The sequence below is a fragment of the Perna viridis genome, chromosome 10, assembly GCF_037379345.1.
Source record: "Perna viridis isolate PV_CMFRI_1.1 ecotype Kerala chromosome 10, ASM3737934v1, whole genome shotgun sequence".
Taxonomy (NCBI): Eukaryota; Metazoa; Mollusca; class Bivalvia; order Mytilida; family Mytilidae; genus Perna; species Perna viridis.
The window spans coordinates 32,277,589-32,297,201 of NC_142454.1; the positions used below are offsets into that span (position 1 = coordinate 32,277,589).

At 32.4% G+C, this 19,613-nt stretch overlaps 1 protein-coding gene across 2 annotated transcripts in view; it reads left to right on the forward strand.

Annotated features, from left to right (window-relative positions):
• The first annotated feature begins 740 nt into the window (after positions 1-740).
• The window catches only part of LOC148605422 (uncharacterized), a 29,298-nt gene continuing 10,425 nt past the window's right edge, over positions 741-19,613 (forward strand). For both annotated transcript variants that reach the window (XM_088547681.1, XM_088547682.1), the window contains exons 1-10: positions 741-1,021; positions 5,214-5,300; positions 6,190-6,297; positions 9,243-9,386; positions 9,792-9,845; positions 10,821-10,927; positions 11,724-12,060; positions 13,340-13,407; positions 15,498-15,667; positions 18,439-18,496. In XM_088547681.1, coding sequence (XP_088403807.1) covers positions 857-1,021; positions 5,214-5,300; positions 6,190-6,297; positions 9,243-9,386; positions 9,792-9,845; positions 10,821-10,927; positions 11,724-12,060; positions 13,340-13,407; positions 15,498-15,667; positions 18,439-18,496 — 1,298 coding nt within the window. In that variant the 5' untranslated portion in view covers positions 741-856. The remainder of the gene's footprint in view (positions 1,022-5,213; positions 5,301-6,189; positions 6,298-9,242; positions 9,387-9,791; positions 9,846-10,820; positions 10,928-11,723; positions 12,061-13,339; positions 13,408-15,497; positions 15,668-18,438; positions 18,497-19,613) is intronic.

A 19,613-nucleotide genomic window follows, 5' to 3' on the forward strand; every position in this document is an offset into this window, starting at 1 on the left:
CACTATTATGTGTCAAGGGTCCATGAACCGACATTATTTTGAGACTAGATATTGATGTGTAATAAACACTTGTTTCCAAAAGATTTTAGAAAAAATAAGAAAAATTTCGATAGCCATGCATGCAAATTCGTATAGCTACATTTTGTCATGATACGTATTTTTTTCTCGAAAATGAAAACACATATCTCCCGAAACCAGCTAAACTTTAAAACGTTTTTTTCTGCACCTTTCCACTCATATGTGTGGTTTCGAAATAAGTTTTTAATTTCCCGACGTAAATTATATTTTCAATAGTCACTGATAACAGTTAAATTAATACCCTTCTTAAAGCAAGTATTTTTATCTTAAGATTTTTGTTTCATTAAAGACAATAATCAACGTCACAATATCATGAGCTGTGAATCAAATGAAGTAATTTATCGAAGAAAAAACTCTAAAACAGACGAGACATCAACTTCTGCTGATGGGAAACCCCAATAACAATAGATTATTTTTAGATTGGTGTTTTCTCCTACCATTGGAATAATCTATTAATAGGGGTCTCTCGATAAATTTTATTTAAAATGTATATTGATTATCACCGTATTACATGTTTTTGTAATATTAAAAATTCATTAAATATAATTCAAATATTTATGAAGAAAATTAGCTTTTTTAATTCCAGAGACCTCTAGATGTAAATTTGAATCAACATTGCTTTACCTTGGATAAAAGTGAATTCTTCCAATGGCCAGGGTCAAAAGTCGAATGACGTAAAATACAACAAAATGGCGGTAGTTTATGATGGTTTGTGACAGTGATACAGGATTTTGTTGGAGAAAAGTCTTTTGGATGAGGGATTTTGGAGGTGCAGACTATGACGGAACCCAAGAGACTTCCCTTCACGACTTTGAATAGTTCTGAGAAAGAAAAGACATCAGAAAAGGACCCTCCGACGGTCCGTTTTACGCTGTCCCTCGATGTTACAAGTGACCAACTGTGTAACGAGTTCTCATATGCAGATTTATTGAAAAAGTCATTGGTGAGTTGGAAAAACATTAAAAATTGTGAAATTCGGAAAGATATATCCTTTTTCTGTAGTTTCATTCAAAAAATTATTCATTCTTCTGTTTGTTAATACAATTTTGATGCGGGGAATCCTCACCCCTATTCGTGTTTTTCTGTCAGATTTACACAACCCTTCGACTTCTGTAACGTGTAAAATCTGCCTTCATGTCGTTGTTAGTTGTATATTGCATTCTGTATAGCTGAACAAAATATCCAGACCTAAATGTACGCCATCTTGTTATGTTATAGTTATTTACTCAATATTTTATAACTTTTTGGCATTGAGACTGGACTTCCCTAATGGGTTTTATGAGTTTGGCTATGTCCTTTTTCAGAAGACGGGATAGAAGTTTTGTTGCGAAAAATATTTTTGTTAAGTTTAGAATAATTGAAGAGGAAATAAAGAAAAGAATGGGGATTAATTATGTCCTATTATCTGTGTGTTTTTATCGCTTGTCTAAGCTACCATATTTGGAAGGCATGACACGTTTTTGTATGGACACTACTCACTAATCACGTTTTGTGTGTAGTAGGAGACGAAATCGTTCATGGCAAATAAAATATGTAAAGAATATAACAAAAACAAAGTTTTGAAGATAATATTGAAGTTTTATGCAATACGACTTGGCGGAAAAATATATGGATTTGATGGGGATGTACTTGTAAGCTGTGCTTTGATTGATTACATGTGGTGAAGAATGATTGCAGTCAGTTGCACAAAAACCGTTATCTTGAATTGGGGGAAGAAATTTAGAAATATTGACATTATTAGTATTTTGAATGAATATGTTAATGAATGGGGTCAAAGTTGAGGAACCAAAGTGGGGTTATGGTTGATTGGACACGTAGGTAAATTGCAGGCTAAGCTGTTTCTATTTTTAGATTAAATCGATAGCATTCACTTACGATTAAAATGCAGTTATGACATGGATGTTATTGTCTTTTATGAATTAATTACAGGTATTTAAGACGCGCGTGCGATTGATTATCGATCTGTGGGGCTCTAGCGGAGTGGGTTAAATTGTTGATGAGAAAATAGGGGTGTTAAATGTGGGAAATTTTTGTTAATGGTAAAGATTGCTTAGCGTTTGTGTATACATGTACATGTGAATATATCTAGCTGTGTTGTATGTAATTAATTGGTTTTATTTCTAACTTTGATTCAAACATATACATTTTTTTATTATTACAATATGTTTGTGTGTATGGGTGTTCTGTTGTTTTGATTTGTTCGTTCCTTCGTTTGTTTGTTTTGTAATAGAATTATTTTAGTTCGATATCAAATTCACAAAAGGAATATTATTAATTTGATGAACACTGAAAATGATTTTTTGTTTTATAATTAGATCTTGAGGAAGAGAAGTTCGCTATTATTACTTTTAATTGAAAGATGTAGTTTCTTTCTTAGAAATGAAGTTTTGTTTTGAATTGAAAACAGAAAATTGAAAATTCAATGGTAATTGAATGTCAAATTAGTTGACATCTTATCATTAATCCTAATGCCAAGAAGATGCAAAAGTTTAGGATTTTTATTGTAATGTTAGTATTACTGTGGTTCTCTCACATATATGTCTTTCATTGTGATACATGTAAATAAAAAACTGCATCTGAATTCCAGCACAGCTGACAAATATGGTAGGGGAATAAAATTTTGTATACTGGGTGTTGCCTAAATCTACATATTGTACATGTAACTTACATCGTACAAGTATGACTTTCGGTTATTCATCTTGGTTGCATGACCCAAACAAGACTCGGCAAATTTAAATTTTGGCACAACCATGTGACTGATTTCATGGAATTAATTCTCTTGTCCAGTAAAGTTGTACCTGTGTGATATTGGTGATTATTCCTTTGAAAATATATACATTTTCCCTACATAATATCTTGACTTTTATTTACATTTATTAGTAACTCAGTGGGTGCTTCTAGAAAATTAGAAGATGCTTACCCTACCAGAGCACCTGTTTTTTTTTTTTTTTTTTTTTTCAATGGAATCTGTGTTTCTTATTTACTTTCATTTCTATGTTGGTTTTGTTTTGGTTATTTCGAGTTCTTTCTCCTTGTGTGTGTGTGTGTCTATTTTCTTTGTCTAGCTCTTACCTTTAGATAACTGTGATTAAAGATGGTAGTTTGTGGGGTACCAATTTTCAGTGTTTTAGTGGGTGGGCCAAACCAGGGAATTAGGTTTCCAATGAATGAAATTACCACGTTGATGTGTAAACTAAGAACTTTGAAACCACAAATTCTGGATTCCACTAACACAAGTTTTCCGTAATACACAGAAATCAGTATCCACGAAATAAGTACTTACACAGTACATTTGTTTATTCTTTTTGATCAACATTGGAATCATGGTTCCCTCTATTGCCCTGTAGTTAAAACATTTTCAAGGGTATATTGTTGCCATTATTTGCATATTGTGTCAGGCTGTCTGTGTTTAAATTAGTTTATATCATTATAACTGTTGCAAAACAAATATTATTGTATGAGCTAGAATTGTGTTTAGATGGTAGCAGCTGGGAAATACATGTACAATGTATAATATATACTTCCTGCAATATACATGAACTAGAGAAAAGTCACTTAATGTTATTTTATATAATTTTGATGAAAATTTATGTGCATGTATTTACATACAGTGTTGGATCTAGAAATTTTAAAGAAGGAAAAGAAAAAAATGGAGGGCTGGTGCGCTGACTGACCTTAAAATATCAATACATGTAATCAACCAAAATTTTCGAGCATAAGGCTGGGGGTCCCTTGGATCTGCCTATTACAATGTATATAAAAAATATAAACTACATGTATGAAATGATGAAAGGATAATTGAAAATTAAAAATCAAAAAGAAATTGTGCAACGATTACATTCAAAGGTTATTTGCATATTACTCATTTGTCCCCTATAAACTTAGAGTTAAGCACTCTGACTGTGCTGATGTAAAGTTAAATTTTTTTAAATTTTTTTTGGAAAATATACTCGTAGGAAGGTACAATGGGTGCATGTTATTATACATGTATGTGGTATGCAGAATGAATAAATTTTACGTGTACCAGTAATTTCAAATTACATTGTATTGTACCACTAAAAAGACACTGCTACATTAGTGTAAAAAAACTGTAGGGGTCACAAAATGTAGGAAGCAGGGGAGGATCCAGGATTTCAGAATAGTGGTGCATAAATACATTTTAGAATAAGAGACTGAATGAAGCAAGATACGAAAATTTTGGGGTAGAATATGTGAACATTTTACGCCAAAGAAATTGTCCCAATTTTAATTGGGGGGACTTACACAGGGTCCACCCCCTATGAATCCTTGTCCGAGAAGCAAACAAGCAAATTTCTATGCTTTTGGTTTGCTTGAAGCCTTTTTAATCAAGGTTAAGCAAGACAGGTACATGAACATTGTACAACCTTATTTAGCTTTCGGTTTTCCCGATGTCATATATTGACTTATTGTGACCTTACATATGTGCAGGTGTACCTTTTAATCTATAAGATTGCTGGCAACTGTACACAAAGGAAATTTATATACACCATGTACACATGTATATGTACTTTTCAAACAAATTTATCATTGAAACAAAACATCAATTGATACTTGAGCACTACTTTGTAAGAACCATTATTGTTTGCCCTTGTCCCTTGTGACTCATAATTAGGATTATTTTCTTTTTTATACATTCATATATACAAATGTACATGAATAGGAGACTTAAGTTTATTTTTTTTATTTAAACTCATGGCCGTTGTTATTTGATATACAGACCAGACGTATTCAAATTGTCTTCAGTGAAAGTGTAAAATGTACATGTAGGTCAAAAGAATTTTTATTATGTGGCTCGGACAGCTTTTAAATATTGTGGTCTTAGAAGTATGTGTAACTGTATTTGTTTTTAAGCATGCAGTTGTCATCGATGTACATGTAGGTGTAGTTTAAAATTGGAGTCTTAGATGTTACCATTAATATGTATACAGGTATGTACTTATGGTATGCTGGTATGTACTTAAGTGTACAGTTGTCATGCATACATGTATTTATAAAGCTAAAACATATTTTTGCTGAGTGGTACACAGTATTTAAAAATAGTGGTCATAGAAATTAATGATTATGTGTAGATTGCCTAAGTGAAAAAGAAAAATTATAGATTTGATAAATTTCAGGTTCATGAAGACGGTAATGACCCATTTGGTGAAGATGGAGAGCAAGAAGCATTAGAAGCTATTGCAAAAAAATTTGAAGAAAAATATGTAAGTTCTTCCAGACTCATGTGATTTCTCCCCATTCCAGACTCACTTCTCCCTATCACTCCCGTCAGGGAAAAGTCACTTCTCCTGTTCACTGAATCCTAGATTATGCCCTGTTACTGGTCCATTTACATGTAAACTTGGTCACAGATGATCTCGAACTCATTGAGTATCCTGCACTATATTGAAAAAATGACTTTCTTATAAGTACATGTACATGTAGCAGAATATTATAGTAATCAGATTTCAAAGTTTTAAGTTTTGCTGAACATTTTTTTTGTATATATGCAATGAAAGTGTAAAATATTGCATGATTATCTGGGATCTTTATACTTTCACACAGCAGTGGATGGTTAACATGAATCACCTTATCTGTCCATTATTCCATCCATATAAATTTCATTGCAATCATTTCAATTCACATTGTATGTTCCTTTATAAAGATAAGGTATATTTTGGCATATCTTTTTGCCATACACAAAACAGTTTGACTATTATTATCTCACCCCCCAACACCCCCAACCCCCTTAAAAAGCAGGAGGTTTATAATGATCATGCTGTCCAGCCAATCTTCTGTGTGTTTGTTCTCCTCAGTTTTTCTTTGTAACTACTCTCAAACTGCAGAATCGAATTTGATGAAACTTTTATCACCTGATGCCATTGTGCATCTCCTATTTTGTTTTTTCCATCTAAACGATTTTTTTTGTTTCTTAATTGGTTTCCATGGAGGGGAGCAGGGGTGTCAACACGTGAGCTTTGCTCACAGTTACTAGTTTCTCGTAGCATATGTACAATTTGTCAAATCAATACATTTACAACTCATGCAATTCTTGTTATTTAAGCATGCAATATCCATATTGACTATTGATAAATATTTATAATGTGTTTACAGAATCCTAAGAATACAAAATGGAAGAAGAAACATGGTAGAATACAGGATTTAGTTGATCTGGGCGATGGCTATGATGAAAATGATGACTTTATTGATAATTCTGAAGCAGTAAGTTTTTCTTCAACAGTTTTGATAAATGCACCTTGAAAGAAATGTGTGAAACACCTGAATTCAAAATGATGCTTCTTTTTGAAACCACATATAAGTCGAATAAAATAGAGCAAAATGTAATGTTCTGTTAAGATACTCTAGTCTGTCATTATTCTGAGATGTCATGGGTAAATTGACATAATGTAAGAAGAATGGATATGGTGAATATGTCAAAGGGACAACCATTCCACTGTGATGAAAAATGTCAGCTCAATGCTACCCATGAGTCTTCAGTGAACCATAAATAAACAGTCACACCACAGGACAGATTGCAAGACTGTCATTGGAATAGCCGATTTTTTTTTTATTATCACGGTAGTAGCTTGAGATGGAAAATATGAGGAAAATGGAAAAATAAACATACATGGATTAAGTTAAACAATAATGAAAATTTCTACCATTCACTTTTTTTATGCATGTGTAAAATAAAATTGGTGACAGAAAGTTACAAATGACATGATATTTTGACCCCCACAAAATTTTTAACCTGGGGTATTTCTGTCATATGATGCATTTATGCTATATTTATATTCTCTCCTGAAGCCAATAAAAAAGAAATACATAAAAAACATTTCTGAGGCATATACATTTTGTACATATGCATGTACATATGCATGTACATGTAGGTAATTACGTGTACTTTTATCAGCTGGGAAGTAATTTTTATTTTGTCTAGGAAAATTTGAGGAAGTATTAAAATTTGATCTGAACTACTTTTAATTGTCTATGATTTATATCAATATGTCTTATCCTTATTTCTTATATTTTTCATTTATTTCTTTTAAGTACAATATATTGAACCTTTGTAATCTGACCTGCTTTCAAACAAGAAATTTATTTTGACTACAGTTGAACTTATCCGATCCAAACCCTAAAAAACTGGAAACTAGTTCAAATAGGACTTACTTATTAATGTTAATTTAATTTCAACCTTCTGAGGTGTTCACTTTTTCTAAATCTCTATAGTTTCTACATAATTTGACTGCAGATTACAATCTATGGATTAGAATTTCTCCATATTCTGTGTAAGCTGTTGTAAGTTGCCAAGTAGCTAAATGCTAGTTATGCTCGAATAGAACTGAGTAATCTTGAAGATGCCATATTCAAATGCATTGGACATTAACTACAATTTTTGTCAATGCCTTAAGTGGCTGATGCAAATTTTCTTCTACCACTCACATAAGTAGTACCAATGTAGAAACTAACAAAGTGTAGAATTTTACAGATTAATTTAATAAAATATGGGCAAAATATGAAATGTCACGTTGTATAAACAGGTGTGAACCTGTCTGAACCAAACCCTGATTAAACTTGAAACCTTTCAAAAACAGACTTATAGTTCTTCCATATATTAAATAAATCGAATTTATTCATAACACCTGCTCCGTGTTCTAGGATTTTTGAAAATTTTTGGTTTCAACAGAAAACTTCCTAACAAAAATTAGCTTGCCTACAATTAAAGTATACTTTCTGAACTAAGCAGCATCTTTTAGAAATTCTAGAACACTTCTGTTGACAAATCATTCAGGCTAAAAGAGATTTAATTAAACCCCACACAACGAAGTTGTGAAGGGTATAACATTTTGTGACCCGTCAGTCTGTCCGTCAGTCCAACTTCAGTTTTCCAAACTTTTTTTCTAAACGCTTGCAGATATTCACTTGATATTTGGTATATAAGTTCACCATGATAAGTTACAGATCAAGTGTACGTTTCGTTCCACTTCGATGATTTTTACCGAAATTACGGGCCTCGAACTTAGCTTAATTCGCAGAAATTACTGTTTTTCAGACTTTTTTTCCTAAACACTTGCAGATTATGACATGATTTTTGGTATATAAGTTCACCATGATAAGTTACAGGTCATGTGTAAGTTTCGTTCTGCTACAATGATATTTTCTTTGGATTAACTAAAACTCAAAGAAATCAGTCTGAGTTTGAAACTACCATTCTGAGTGATAGAATTTAGTTTGAAGATGAAGGTCTGAAGCCTGAAAAACATTCTTATTCCTCTTTTTATCGGGTCCTTCTACATATATTTCTCTTACAAACAAATTTACTTGAGTATCCAACACGGGGACACATGGGGTATGTGAGCACGCTAACTAATGTTCTTTAATTTAAAAAGTTTAACCCTTATTTTCTAGAACAAACACACATCATTTCAGGAACGACTGTTATATTTTTTTGGTCTATGAAAAAATAACCTTAACTTTGTGGTGCATAGAAAGTATGCACCTTGGGCATTGGGGTTATTTCAAACAGTCATTCCTTATAATTTAATTTAAGAATCAAAATTTAACAAGTCAATCATTAAGAAGTTTGATGACTTCTCAGTTTTAATACGCAATTTGATCAATGAGATGATGAACAAAATTTTTCATCCAATTAGAGAGCATGTTAAATCGGAAATTAAATAATGTACAGATAGAAGGACTGAAAATGTGGTAATATTACTTTTCATGTCAAAGTTTGATACGGAAGACATACTATTTCTTAAGTTCTAGAGCCTTTATTAAGATAATACAACAAAACCTGTCTAAAGCAAACCCTGAAAATTTGGAAAACCTGTCTTAAGTCTCTTTTTTATCAATTTGAATATGTATTGAACCTTGTTAAACCAAACACTAACTCACTTTATACCAATTTAAGGAGGTAGACCTAGGGTAAGGGACATAACTCTTGTAATCAGTGATATGTTTGTATCATATTCAATTTCACCAAAGCCTTTCAAGCTTTCCTTTGAAGCAGAGTGAAATCAGTCCAAGTTACTTTGATGCTTACATGCAATCGATGTAAAATGATGAATAAAAAATGTTTTAATGATTTGTAAGAACTGAACCAATTTTTAAGTCTTAAGAGGTTCAGCTTTGACAGGTTTCACTATATTTTTCTGTCCTTTCAGTATGATGAGGTAGTACCGGCATGCTTAACAACCAAACTTGGAGGATTTTATATCAACTGTGGAAAATTGGACTTCAAAGAGATTTCTGATGACTCAGATGATGATTTCAAACTTGGAACATTGAAAAAGAAAAAGAAAAAGAGGGTTAGAGTTGTTTTGTTCACAATGTTTTTGAAATAACCCCCCCCCCCCAAAAAAAAAAAAAATGAACATTTGCAATACAAGTGGTTATGCATTAAGACAAATTGATTCCTACCAAAACATTGCTTTTTAGCTAATTTGAAAAAAAAACTATTAGATATTATTGAAAGAATTTCATTGCGTTCAAAATTTTCATAATTAAAAAAATTGGATTAAAAAAAATTGACGGAATGTCAGGCCTTCAATAAATGGTTAGATTCCTACATTAATTGGTACATGTATCTACACTATGTTCAAAAGTTTTTGTCAGATAAGGAGAGGCTACTCTTTCTGTTGCCTTGCTAATCCTACTTTTTAGAAAAAAAAGTAATCTTTATTTCTTTGAATGTTATATTATTCTTATTTTAGAGGATTGAATCGGAATCAGAATCAGATGGAGAAAAGAAAGGAAATAAAATTAAGGTATTATTGTAAAGAAAAATAAAATTTTCTAAGAAAATCAGCCTACGACAGAATACTTAGTATAAATATTTAGTAGCAATCCAGCTAAGAATCATGCAAAATATGATTCATGGTTGGGCAGTCTACATATTTTTATTTTTGATATTTTGTTTAAAATGTTACAGTAAACGAAAATTAGCATGTAGTTTTTCATATAACCTGTGTTCTTAGTAGATAAAAGTTATAAGGAATGTTCAGTAAAATACAAAATTAATGGAAATAACTGTAAGTGACACTAAAATACAATAGAAACCATTGGATTTTCAATGTGGATTATCTCCAAAGAGCAGAAAGACTGGAATGAATAATTATACATTTCATCATAAAGACCTATAAAACAACTTAATGGCAAAAATAAAAATGTGTAGTCTTTTTTGGAGTGTATCACATATTATAGAATTTGCATGATTCTTAGCATGAGTGCTATTTGAACAAAAAAAAACCAGGATGGCATGTTGGTGAACCTTAATTTCTGCATACACTGAAATGTGGTTTCTCTGCTGTTTTTTCAGTACTTAATCATTGGTTGGAAATGTATAAATACTGTAAACATAGTACATATGTATTATTATTTGTGGTTGTGAATTTTTTGTCAAATAAACATATTTGCTGGTATCAATTTTTGCAGTTTAAAAAAATGATAACTGTTTTATAGTGTTAAAAATTCACTTTGCTGGTATTTTTCACAGTTTTCTGTCCACTACGTAAATAGCAAAAATTAATACACAGGGAAAATTAATATGTTTACCACACAATTAATCAGGGACAAGTGATTTATGCAACAAATGGGGTTTAATTGTAAAAAATTTCATCCAAAAAAAATGTCCCAGTTACAGGGGATGGAGACATTTGCCCTACGCACCTCCCTTTGAATTCATACTTAATGATGTACAGGGAAGTTGAATTGTATTAAAAGTTTGATTTTTCTTTTTGTAGAAGAGAAAATTGAAAGAGGGTGTAGAAAATGGCGAGAAGAAGAAAAAGAAGATGATGAATGGTGAAGGAAAATCATTTAAAAAACCGAAAAATCCAGATAAGCTCAAGTAAGTGTCAATCTGCTCCACAAAGTTATAACTTATTTCGCTACGTATCACTCCACTAAACAGCCATTTGTGCAACACATCAGAACCATCTGGTTTGCGACATATGATTATCATATGAATAGAGCATGGTATAATTTACATGTGTTTCAGTTAACATATGATTATCATATGATGATCATATGTTTTTCATGAACGTGTGATAACCATATGTCTCCAAACCAAAATTAAGACATGAAAATCATTTGATAAACATGTAAATAATCATATAACTATCATTTGTGTATTTTCATATGATTATCATATGCAGGGGCAGACCTAGGACTTGAGTTGTGGGAGGGGGGGTAATTGAATTAAATGCTTTGGAAACAAGGCAAAAAAATATGATGGGGTGAAACATGGTGAAAAAAAAATGTTCTTACCATTTGGGGGGTGGGGCATACGCTCGGCATGCCAGTCCTTGGATCCACGCCTGATATGTCTTGTATGTGGCACTTCAGCTGAGTTAAAGGCTCTGCTATACAGGATGTGAAAATATTCACAGGGCATGAGTACTACTCCTTACAAATCCATTGTACTAAACTAATTTTCTCAAAAATGCAGGGGTTAAGTACTGAGTGTAGCAGACAGATGTGTAATGGCTTTGAAATAGCAATTATACACTCTGCACAGGAAATAGGTATGTCTAAATTTTTATTTTGTAGACTGCTGTTTCATCATTCAGTAAATACAGTGATCACCCAAGCTTTAGAAAATCATTTGTCAAGTTTATACTAATATAGGCTTATTTCATTAAAAGGAAGAAAATGTCACCTACAGTCACTGACCTTCTGAAACAACAGTCAGAATCAACTGCTGGAGGGGACACAAAAGAAAATGGCCGAATCACACCTGATGGTCACAGTCAGTCGTCACAGGATGGCAATACATCTTCCCAGGATGAGGCCATGGACTCTGTTATCGATTCAGTTATTGCCATGAGCAGAGATGATAAGTTAGCAGCAGTTTTTGACTCAGTTATTGGAATGACAGATTCAAACAGCAGGGATAATGAAGAGAAGAAGCCAGAGTCAGCACCTAAACTACCAGAGGGCTTGAAACAAGACTTTATGGATGTTCTTGATAAATTAAAACAGGTTCTGTTCGTTTCTATTGCAGGTGGTAGTAGATATTTACGTTCGATATTGGAATTGAATTAGGCCACTTTAAAAAAAAAAACTTGATGTAGAAGGATTTGTTTTTGCTGCTATTTCTTTTTAAATGGTTCAAAATTTGATGAAAATTATTATAGGTGTAGCAGATGAAAATATTTTTTTTGATAGAGCTGTTTTAATACCTCTGTGCTGGTTAAATCGATCACCAAGCAGGCATAGATTGTCATAACAACAATGCTAGGTTTTTGGCACAAGTGACAGTTGTCACTTAAAAAAAATAAAAAATCTAATTCTTTCCATGCCCTAATTTTCAGGAAAGTAGGATGAGAATTGAGGAATATTTTTTTTATGGCCTTAGAAGCAAATAACATAAATATTTCACTATAAACTGCTCAAGCTGATGAATAATCATTATACAGTTCAGGAAATGTGAATGTGGAGGAAAAATTGTGGATGTTACTGGATGATATCAAAAATTCCGAGAGTAAACAATTTGACTCAATATTAGGCCATCATAAAAAAATTCTTAGATTCACATCCAACATTTTTCAAAATTAAGGGTGGTTGGGCAAAATTATATTTAGTTTTTTATCAATTTAAGTGAAAAATTCAGTTAGTTTGAAAGAAATTGTCCTAAATTAGGGTAAAAAAAATTTTAAAAATCTTTTTTTTTATTTGTGGAGGGTGAAAAAATTGGGCTGAAAGGTGATGAGAATCTAGAATAATTTTTTTTTTTATTTTGACCTTAGTGCCATGTTTTAATTGTTGTCAAATAACTACATCTGCTAAACTGCTTTTGAACATTCCCATCAAGTGTGTTAATGGTCCCAATGAAAAATTTCAAAAAGGGAACTGTGACCCGACACCAAAAAAAATTTAGTTTTTTTCTTCCACAGAATAAATTTCATTTATGCAGGAGTGATGATGCCTAAGGAGTTAGAATTTTTTTAGCCTTAATTGGGCGATTTTCTTGAACATTTTGTTAATTATTTTCCATTTTATTGTAACATTTTATTTTCTGTTGCTTATTTACCTCATATATCACAAGCCATCTAATTTTCCAGAAAGTAGATCCTAAGGCCATACAAATATATGAAAATGAAGGGAGTGGAATATAAAATTAATATTGCTTTTGAAAAAGAAGTGTACTGTTCACTCACCTCCCTTTTCATGAACCTTGTTCCACATTTAAAATTTAAATTTTACAATTACAGACATCACTTTGAATTCTATGTCAGTATATTTATTTTATCTATTTCAGCATGCAAGGTGTTCAAGTGTTGGGAAAGGGAAGTTCTTCAGTAATGAGGTTAATGAAATGTTATTAGAGTAAGTAGGGTCAAAGGTTAACTTTGATTAAGGAAGTTAAACTATATATAGGTCAATGGAACATTGTTAGAGTACATTTAAGTTAATTTATTTATACAGTTGATTCCTGTAAATCGCATATCATATATTGGTAGAAAAAAAATCTTGCTCTTCTCAGAATTAATCATTTTTATAGGGAAAATATCCAATGCTTTCAATGTTTAAGTGGGATATATCTTTTTCTCATTTTTAAGATACACAAATTTCATGAGAAAACTGAGGGATTTCATTAACAGTGTATTGGTTTAACCATTTAGGTATATTTTTGAGTAAATTTTGAAATAATATTATACATCAATATGAAATTAAGAGGAATTTTCTAATTTTTGCTCTTATAATATGCAAATAAGAGGAATTTTTGTAGTAAAGATTGGAAATTTTTTTTTGTGTTTTTTTTTTTGTTTGGGGGTGAGGAAGGGATCCTATACAATTAACAGTTATGCAATTAATTGGATTTCACTGTAATTAATGCATGTCAAAGGTCAATGTTTTAAGTTAGTTCTTAGCAATAAGTACAAATTTAGCAGGTAAGAGTTGTCATCAGTGAAACTTCTCCATACCAGACCCTCAGAAACAGGTCTTCCCTTCAGATCTGCAGTTTCCAAAAGTCCTGGCAGATATACCTTAAAACCTGTGTGTTATGTCTTCAATAGACCAGCCATCCCCTAAAACTGTACATTGGCCAGTTTTTCATAGGTTTAGGTTAAGTAAAAATAACCTCTCAATGCTGTCTGCCCAGTTATTGTTCACCTGTAATAAATGTGTCAAGGAAACTGTAAATGATTATGTAATATTATGTAATTAATAATTCATTCACTGACCAATTTGCATTCCATCAGTGGCCAGATGATAATTGAAGGGGACAGTAGATTAAACAACAAATTTACATTTTGTCACTGGTTGGGTGATATTTCGTGTGTACACACATCAGACAATAGTACAGGTTTTAAACTGTGAATTAATGATATCTGTACCCAAGCCAAAACAATAAAGAGGTAAAATTATTAGTCTTTGTTGATAGGTAATTTACTAAAACAATACAAATTATTAATTACCATCAAGAGCCCTTTGATCATTAATACACATTCTTTCAAAAGCGTGAACATTATTAGTAAAATCAGATCATTTACAAATGATGCAAGCTTTGAAATATAATAAAAGGACAAAAGTTTTGAATTGGTTTTAAACATGTCTCGACCAACAAACTGACAACATGTAGGATTATTGAACACATAAATTGAAACAACTCTTAAAATGCATTGCTATTTTTCACAAAACCGGCCAACCCTATAAACTGGCCATTTCCTCTTGTCGCAGTGGTGGCCGGTTTTGAGAAGTTTCACTGTGTACTTATTGAACACATAAATTGAAACAACTCTTAAAATGCATTGCTATTTTTCACAAAACTGGCCATTTCCTCTTGTCCCAGTGGTGGCTGGTTTGGAGAAGTTTCACTGTATACTTATTTAATGATTTGACAAATTAACTATATAAATTTCATTGAACCATTTTACAGTTGAAAATATTCATGTAAATTATGAAGGTATTTTACAGCAAGATACATGGTAAACTTTGGGAAATATAGTTGGTCTTCTCTTGATGAAATGACAATTACCTGATGAAATGTCCTTGGTAACAAATAACAATGGGATTTTTTTTTAATCTGATTTTGATAGAAAATTGGAATCTCTTTATTAATTGTTCAGTAAATTACCTAAGGAAGTTTATCAGATGATAGTCAGATTATCAAGGAAAGACCAAGTCTAGTTCATGAACTTTTTTACTGGCTGTAAGATAACATACTCATTTGTTTAAGTTACTGTAAGATTTAAAGAGGAACTATTCTGAGCCATGTAAAATTTTTTATCAGGCTAATACTCATCTAGGTATTGGATATACATGTATGTATTGCACATGTAAAAATAAATTGTGGTTTAATTTATATTTCCAACATTTCAAAAAAATTTTATTTGGAAAAAGTTTGCAATAGAACTTTGTATTTCTTAGTGATTATGATCTTGACCTATATTTTGTTGTTGTTTTTTTTTTAGAGTTGAGCTTACCACTAGACAGATTCCCTGCAGTCAAAGATCTGCTATATTTGGGCATTTAGCATGGTTTCTGCCCTGCACTAAAGATACACTTTTGAAAAGGGCTAAAAAGTTACGATTGAACAGACAGGATGATCAGCTAAAAGGACCCACAGACAAGCTGAAGGATGGTAATGTTATTATTAGTGTTTTCTTGGTGAGAGCTGAGTGAAAGGATAGTTTCGAGTCCGTCCCTTTGTCATACTGAATCATACATTTGTTGGTACTTCGATACAAATGGCCCCGTGCAGGTCCAGGTGTTGAAAGAATAGGCCTGCAGCAGTGCTAAGCTTGTCGTAAAAGGCGACTAAATAGTGCTCAGAAACCTAGCCAGGGCAACTGGGATGTGTGCCCCAGGTGATGGAATAGGGTACCCCTGGCATGTTACATGCTGGGGTTGTCAGGCTATAATACGAAAAAACCTGACCGCAAACTATAGTGGTGCACCGTGTTGGGAAAGATGCCACGTTCCTCGCATGTTAAAGAAACCTGCTGTGGCATTCGATAGGAGTAGGAACCTTTGCGCTCCGCCACAGGAGGCTAAATTGCCTGACCCTACCCATCCCCCCTTTTTTTAGTAGCAACCAAAATTTGTAGACCCTGTTGTCCTTGTGTCCCATCCCTTGTTTCATTTCATCATCATTCATGTTCATTTTATCATCCATTTCATGTTCATCGTCTGAATATAGCTGAAATATTGCTGCTCGGACGTTAAACCCTAACAATCAATCAATCGATACAAATGCAAACACTTGTGGTTGTATATTGGTATGGCAATGCCATAATCTGTGTTATCATTCCAAGATACTTGGTTGTTTAGCAGTTAGTATTTTGGGACATTTTTTTTCAATTTCCTTTTTTTTGGAAAGTGACCAACTGCAGCAGTTCCTTTTCAAACCAAAATATGTCAATAACACATACCCTTGTATCTATTGAATTATGTAATAGATAAATAGAGTTTAAAAAGAAAAAAAAATGTATATAAACAACGAATAATTGATTAGGAAAAAGGGGAGAGGTTCATAATTCAGAATTTATGTTTTGATGTTATAAAAAAAACAACTTTCAGGTGGTGCAAATCCTTGTAAAGGAGTTATTTCCCTTTGACTAATATATCAAAAAATCTTTTTTTTTCTAAAATGTTTTTATCATAATATCTAAAACTTTTCAAACTTTTTTCTATGATATATTTTGGTAGTATTATGATATTCTAAAGTGTTGTTGACTTAAAATATTTACCTATTTTGTAGTAATATACTTAACTAAAAACCTTCAAATTCATAATAACATGAAGAATTTTAAGGAAATAACGCAAATTTTGTGTGTGGTGTCTGCATGAGAGAACCTATATCCAAATTCTAGAGATATGGCTGTATTCTATGTTGAGTAGGATGCTAAGATATCTCTGAATTTTGAAGTGCATGGTCACATGCAATACACAATTTTATCATTATATAGATAGCAGTGTTTTATTGAATGTTCCCAGTGTAATAAATTTGGGTAATTAACTCTTGGACTTTCTCCCGCCAAAACGTCACAACTTTGATATCAATCCACCAATCACAGAAATTAAAATTCATTTTGAAAATATGGATAAATCATGAAGAAAATCCATATAATAAATAGGATAATCAATTGGTTATTGTGAATAACTAAAATATGATCACTTGTGCCAAGAATGCTTGAGGATTCAACTTGTGTGCGGAACTTGTTTCACACACTTGTGAAATCTAGGCATTCTTCAGCACTCATGAAAATATTTTGGTTATTCAGTCTTTCCAATTGATTATCCTATTATTATCATGTTTAAAAGAGTAATCAAGGGAACCAAGATATAAGTTGAACTGAAAAAAAATGTACTCCCAGGGACAAAGACCTGAAAACAGACACACACAACAAAGAACATAAAATAACCAAAATAATACCCACAAAGTAACAAAAGTAAATGAGCTACTCAGACTCCACAAAAACTGGGAGCATAGACCAGGTGCACCGGTAGGGTAGGCATCCTCTGCCTTTCTAGCCGAGAAGAGTTTTTTAGACATACATCATATCTTCATCAGATTTCTTATTCTCCATTTCAAAATATATCTCTCAGGTTTGCTGCCCATTTGATAAAAATTGGAATTCATCTGAAACTTAACTGTATATTTTATACCCCTATCTCAATTAATGAGTGGTATATTTGATTCTTCTTGTCTGTCTGTCCATCAAAGTTTTGTTGCAATACTATTGGCTCCTATTGAATGGATTGATTTAAAATTTGGTTTGTGCTTTTTTATGGGGCATATGTTTGAAGCAATTTTTGTTGCTGTCTTTTTAACAAGTATAAAAGTAAAACATCTTGCCCACCTCTGATAATTATCAGTTGAAATCAACTAATCGGCGCTCTGTATTTAGATCACATGAAGACGGTGTATTTCCGATACACGATCACTATTTTAGCAATACCCAGTCAGTTATCGTTTTTTAGTTTACTACAACCAAAATGGCGACCAAACATTTTGCATTGCTTACGGCAGACGATATGAAAAACAAAAGTATCATAGAAGCAACACAAGGGTAAAAATTGAAACACACATCAGGAACATTAAAGAAAATTACTGCTATCTAAATATCGGGTATAAACATTTTTTTTTCTTAAAAAACAAAAACAAAATATCAGTGGGGTAAATTCATTACATAGTGATTTAGTGGCAGTGTACAGAATTTACCCTGGTCAGTAGATTACATACCTGGCTTGGCTGTGCCTCGCTGGATATGAAATATACTGACCAGGGTAAATTTCATACACTGCCACTAAATAACTATGTAACTAATAGTACAATTCTTAAATTTATTACTGATTTTGATGAATCTTAGAATGCTGATCATTGACCTCTGTGTGTCTCTTTCCTTTTAGCCATAGCAGCTGTGATGCCAGAACAGATAAAGAGACATGAAACAGAGGTTATCATATGGTATGTGTGTTTTTTTATTGGTGCTTTACAGTCAAGTCTCTATAAGAATCAGGCAATGGACTAAGGGTACTTTATAATAACTTATACTCGGCGTCACATAAATAACATACTGTTAAAATTTGAATAAAAATATTTTCTACGACTTTATTGACACCTACCATTGTTTAAATTGTCTTAAATGACTTGCTCGATCGTTTAGCCAAACGGCTTCTCCCTGAACAAGTCGCTTTTAGCTTAAATCATGCGTAACAAATCCTTACGGGAAAATCCCATACTAATATCCGCCATGTTGGTTTCTACGGGACGATTTGTTTACAAACGAAGTTCGTAAGTTCCCGTCAAACTCCGGTGACAATCGTCTGCTTGATTAACTTCTCGGTATTGTACGTTGTTCGCGTAAAATAAATCCGAGATATCCGAAATAACGCCGAAATGCATTCTGGGTTCTTCGGTTTTTGGACAAACCATTTAAACGTAAACAACATCTCCTAGCAACCCGATCACTGTAAACATGGCCGACTTTTTACAATGTAAATATTGGCACCTAGAATTAAAATCTGACCGGAATTTAACGATTCAATGTTCAGGGAGAAGCCGTTTGGCTAAACGAATGAGCAAGTCATTTAAGACAATTTAAACGACGGTAGGTCTCAATAAAGTCGTAGAAAATATTTTTATTCAAATTTTAACAGTATGTTATTTATGTGACGCCGAGTATAGTAATTATTAAATATGCTTGGTATTAAGTGTCAGTCCTTGTAAGAATCAGGCAGTGGGTGAAAAACAGTTTGGAAAAAACCATCATTTTGATAGTGTAATTTGACTATTTACATGATCAGAATCAAGGAAATAAAACAAGATTCTCTATATCATGTTGGTGCATTGAGATGTAATTTCATTGAAATGCATTGTAAATGAACATTTAAAGGGCAGATAACTCTGTCAAAAACCTCATTTTCTGTCATTCTATGGGTAAATTTACAAGCAAATCTAATGATGCAGAGATTAAATAATGGTCTTTCAAATAGAGAAGGCATCCTTGAGTGAAATTCTATTGTAAGATCGGTTGGGTTTTGACATGCATGTTTCTGATTTTTCCCATTTTTTGTGATTCTTA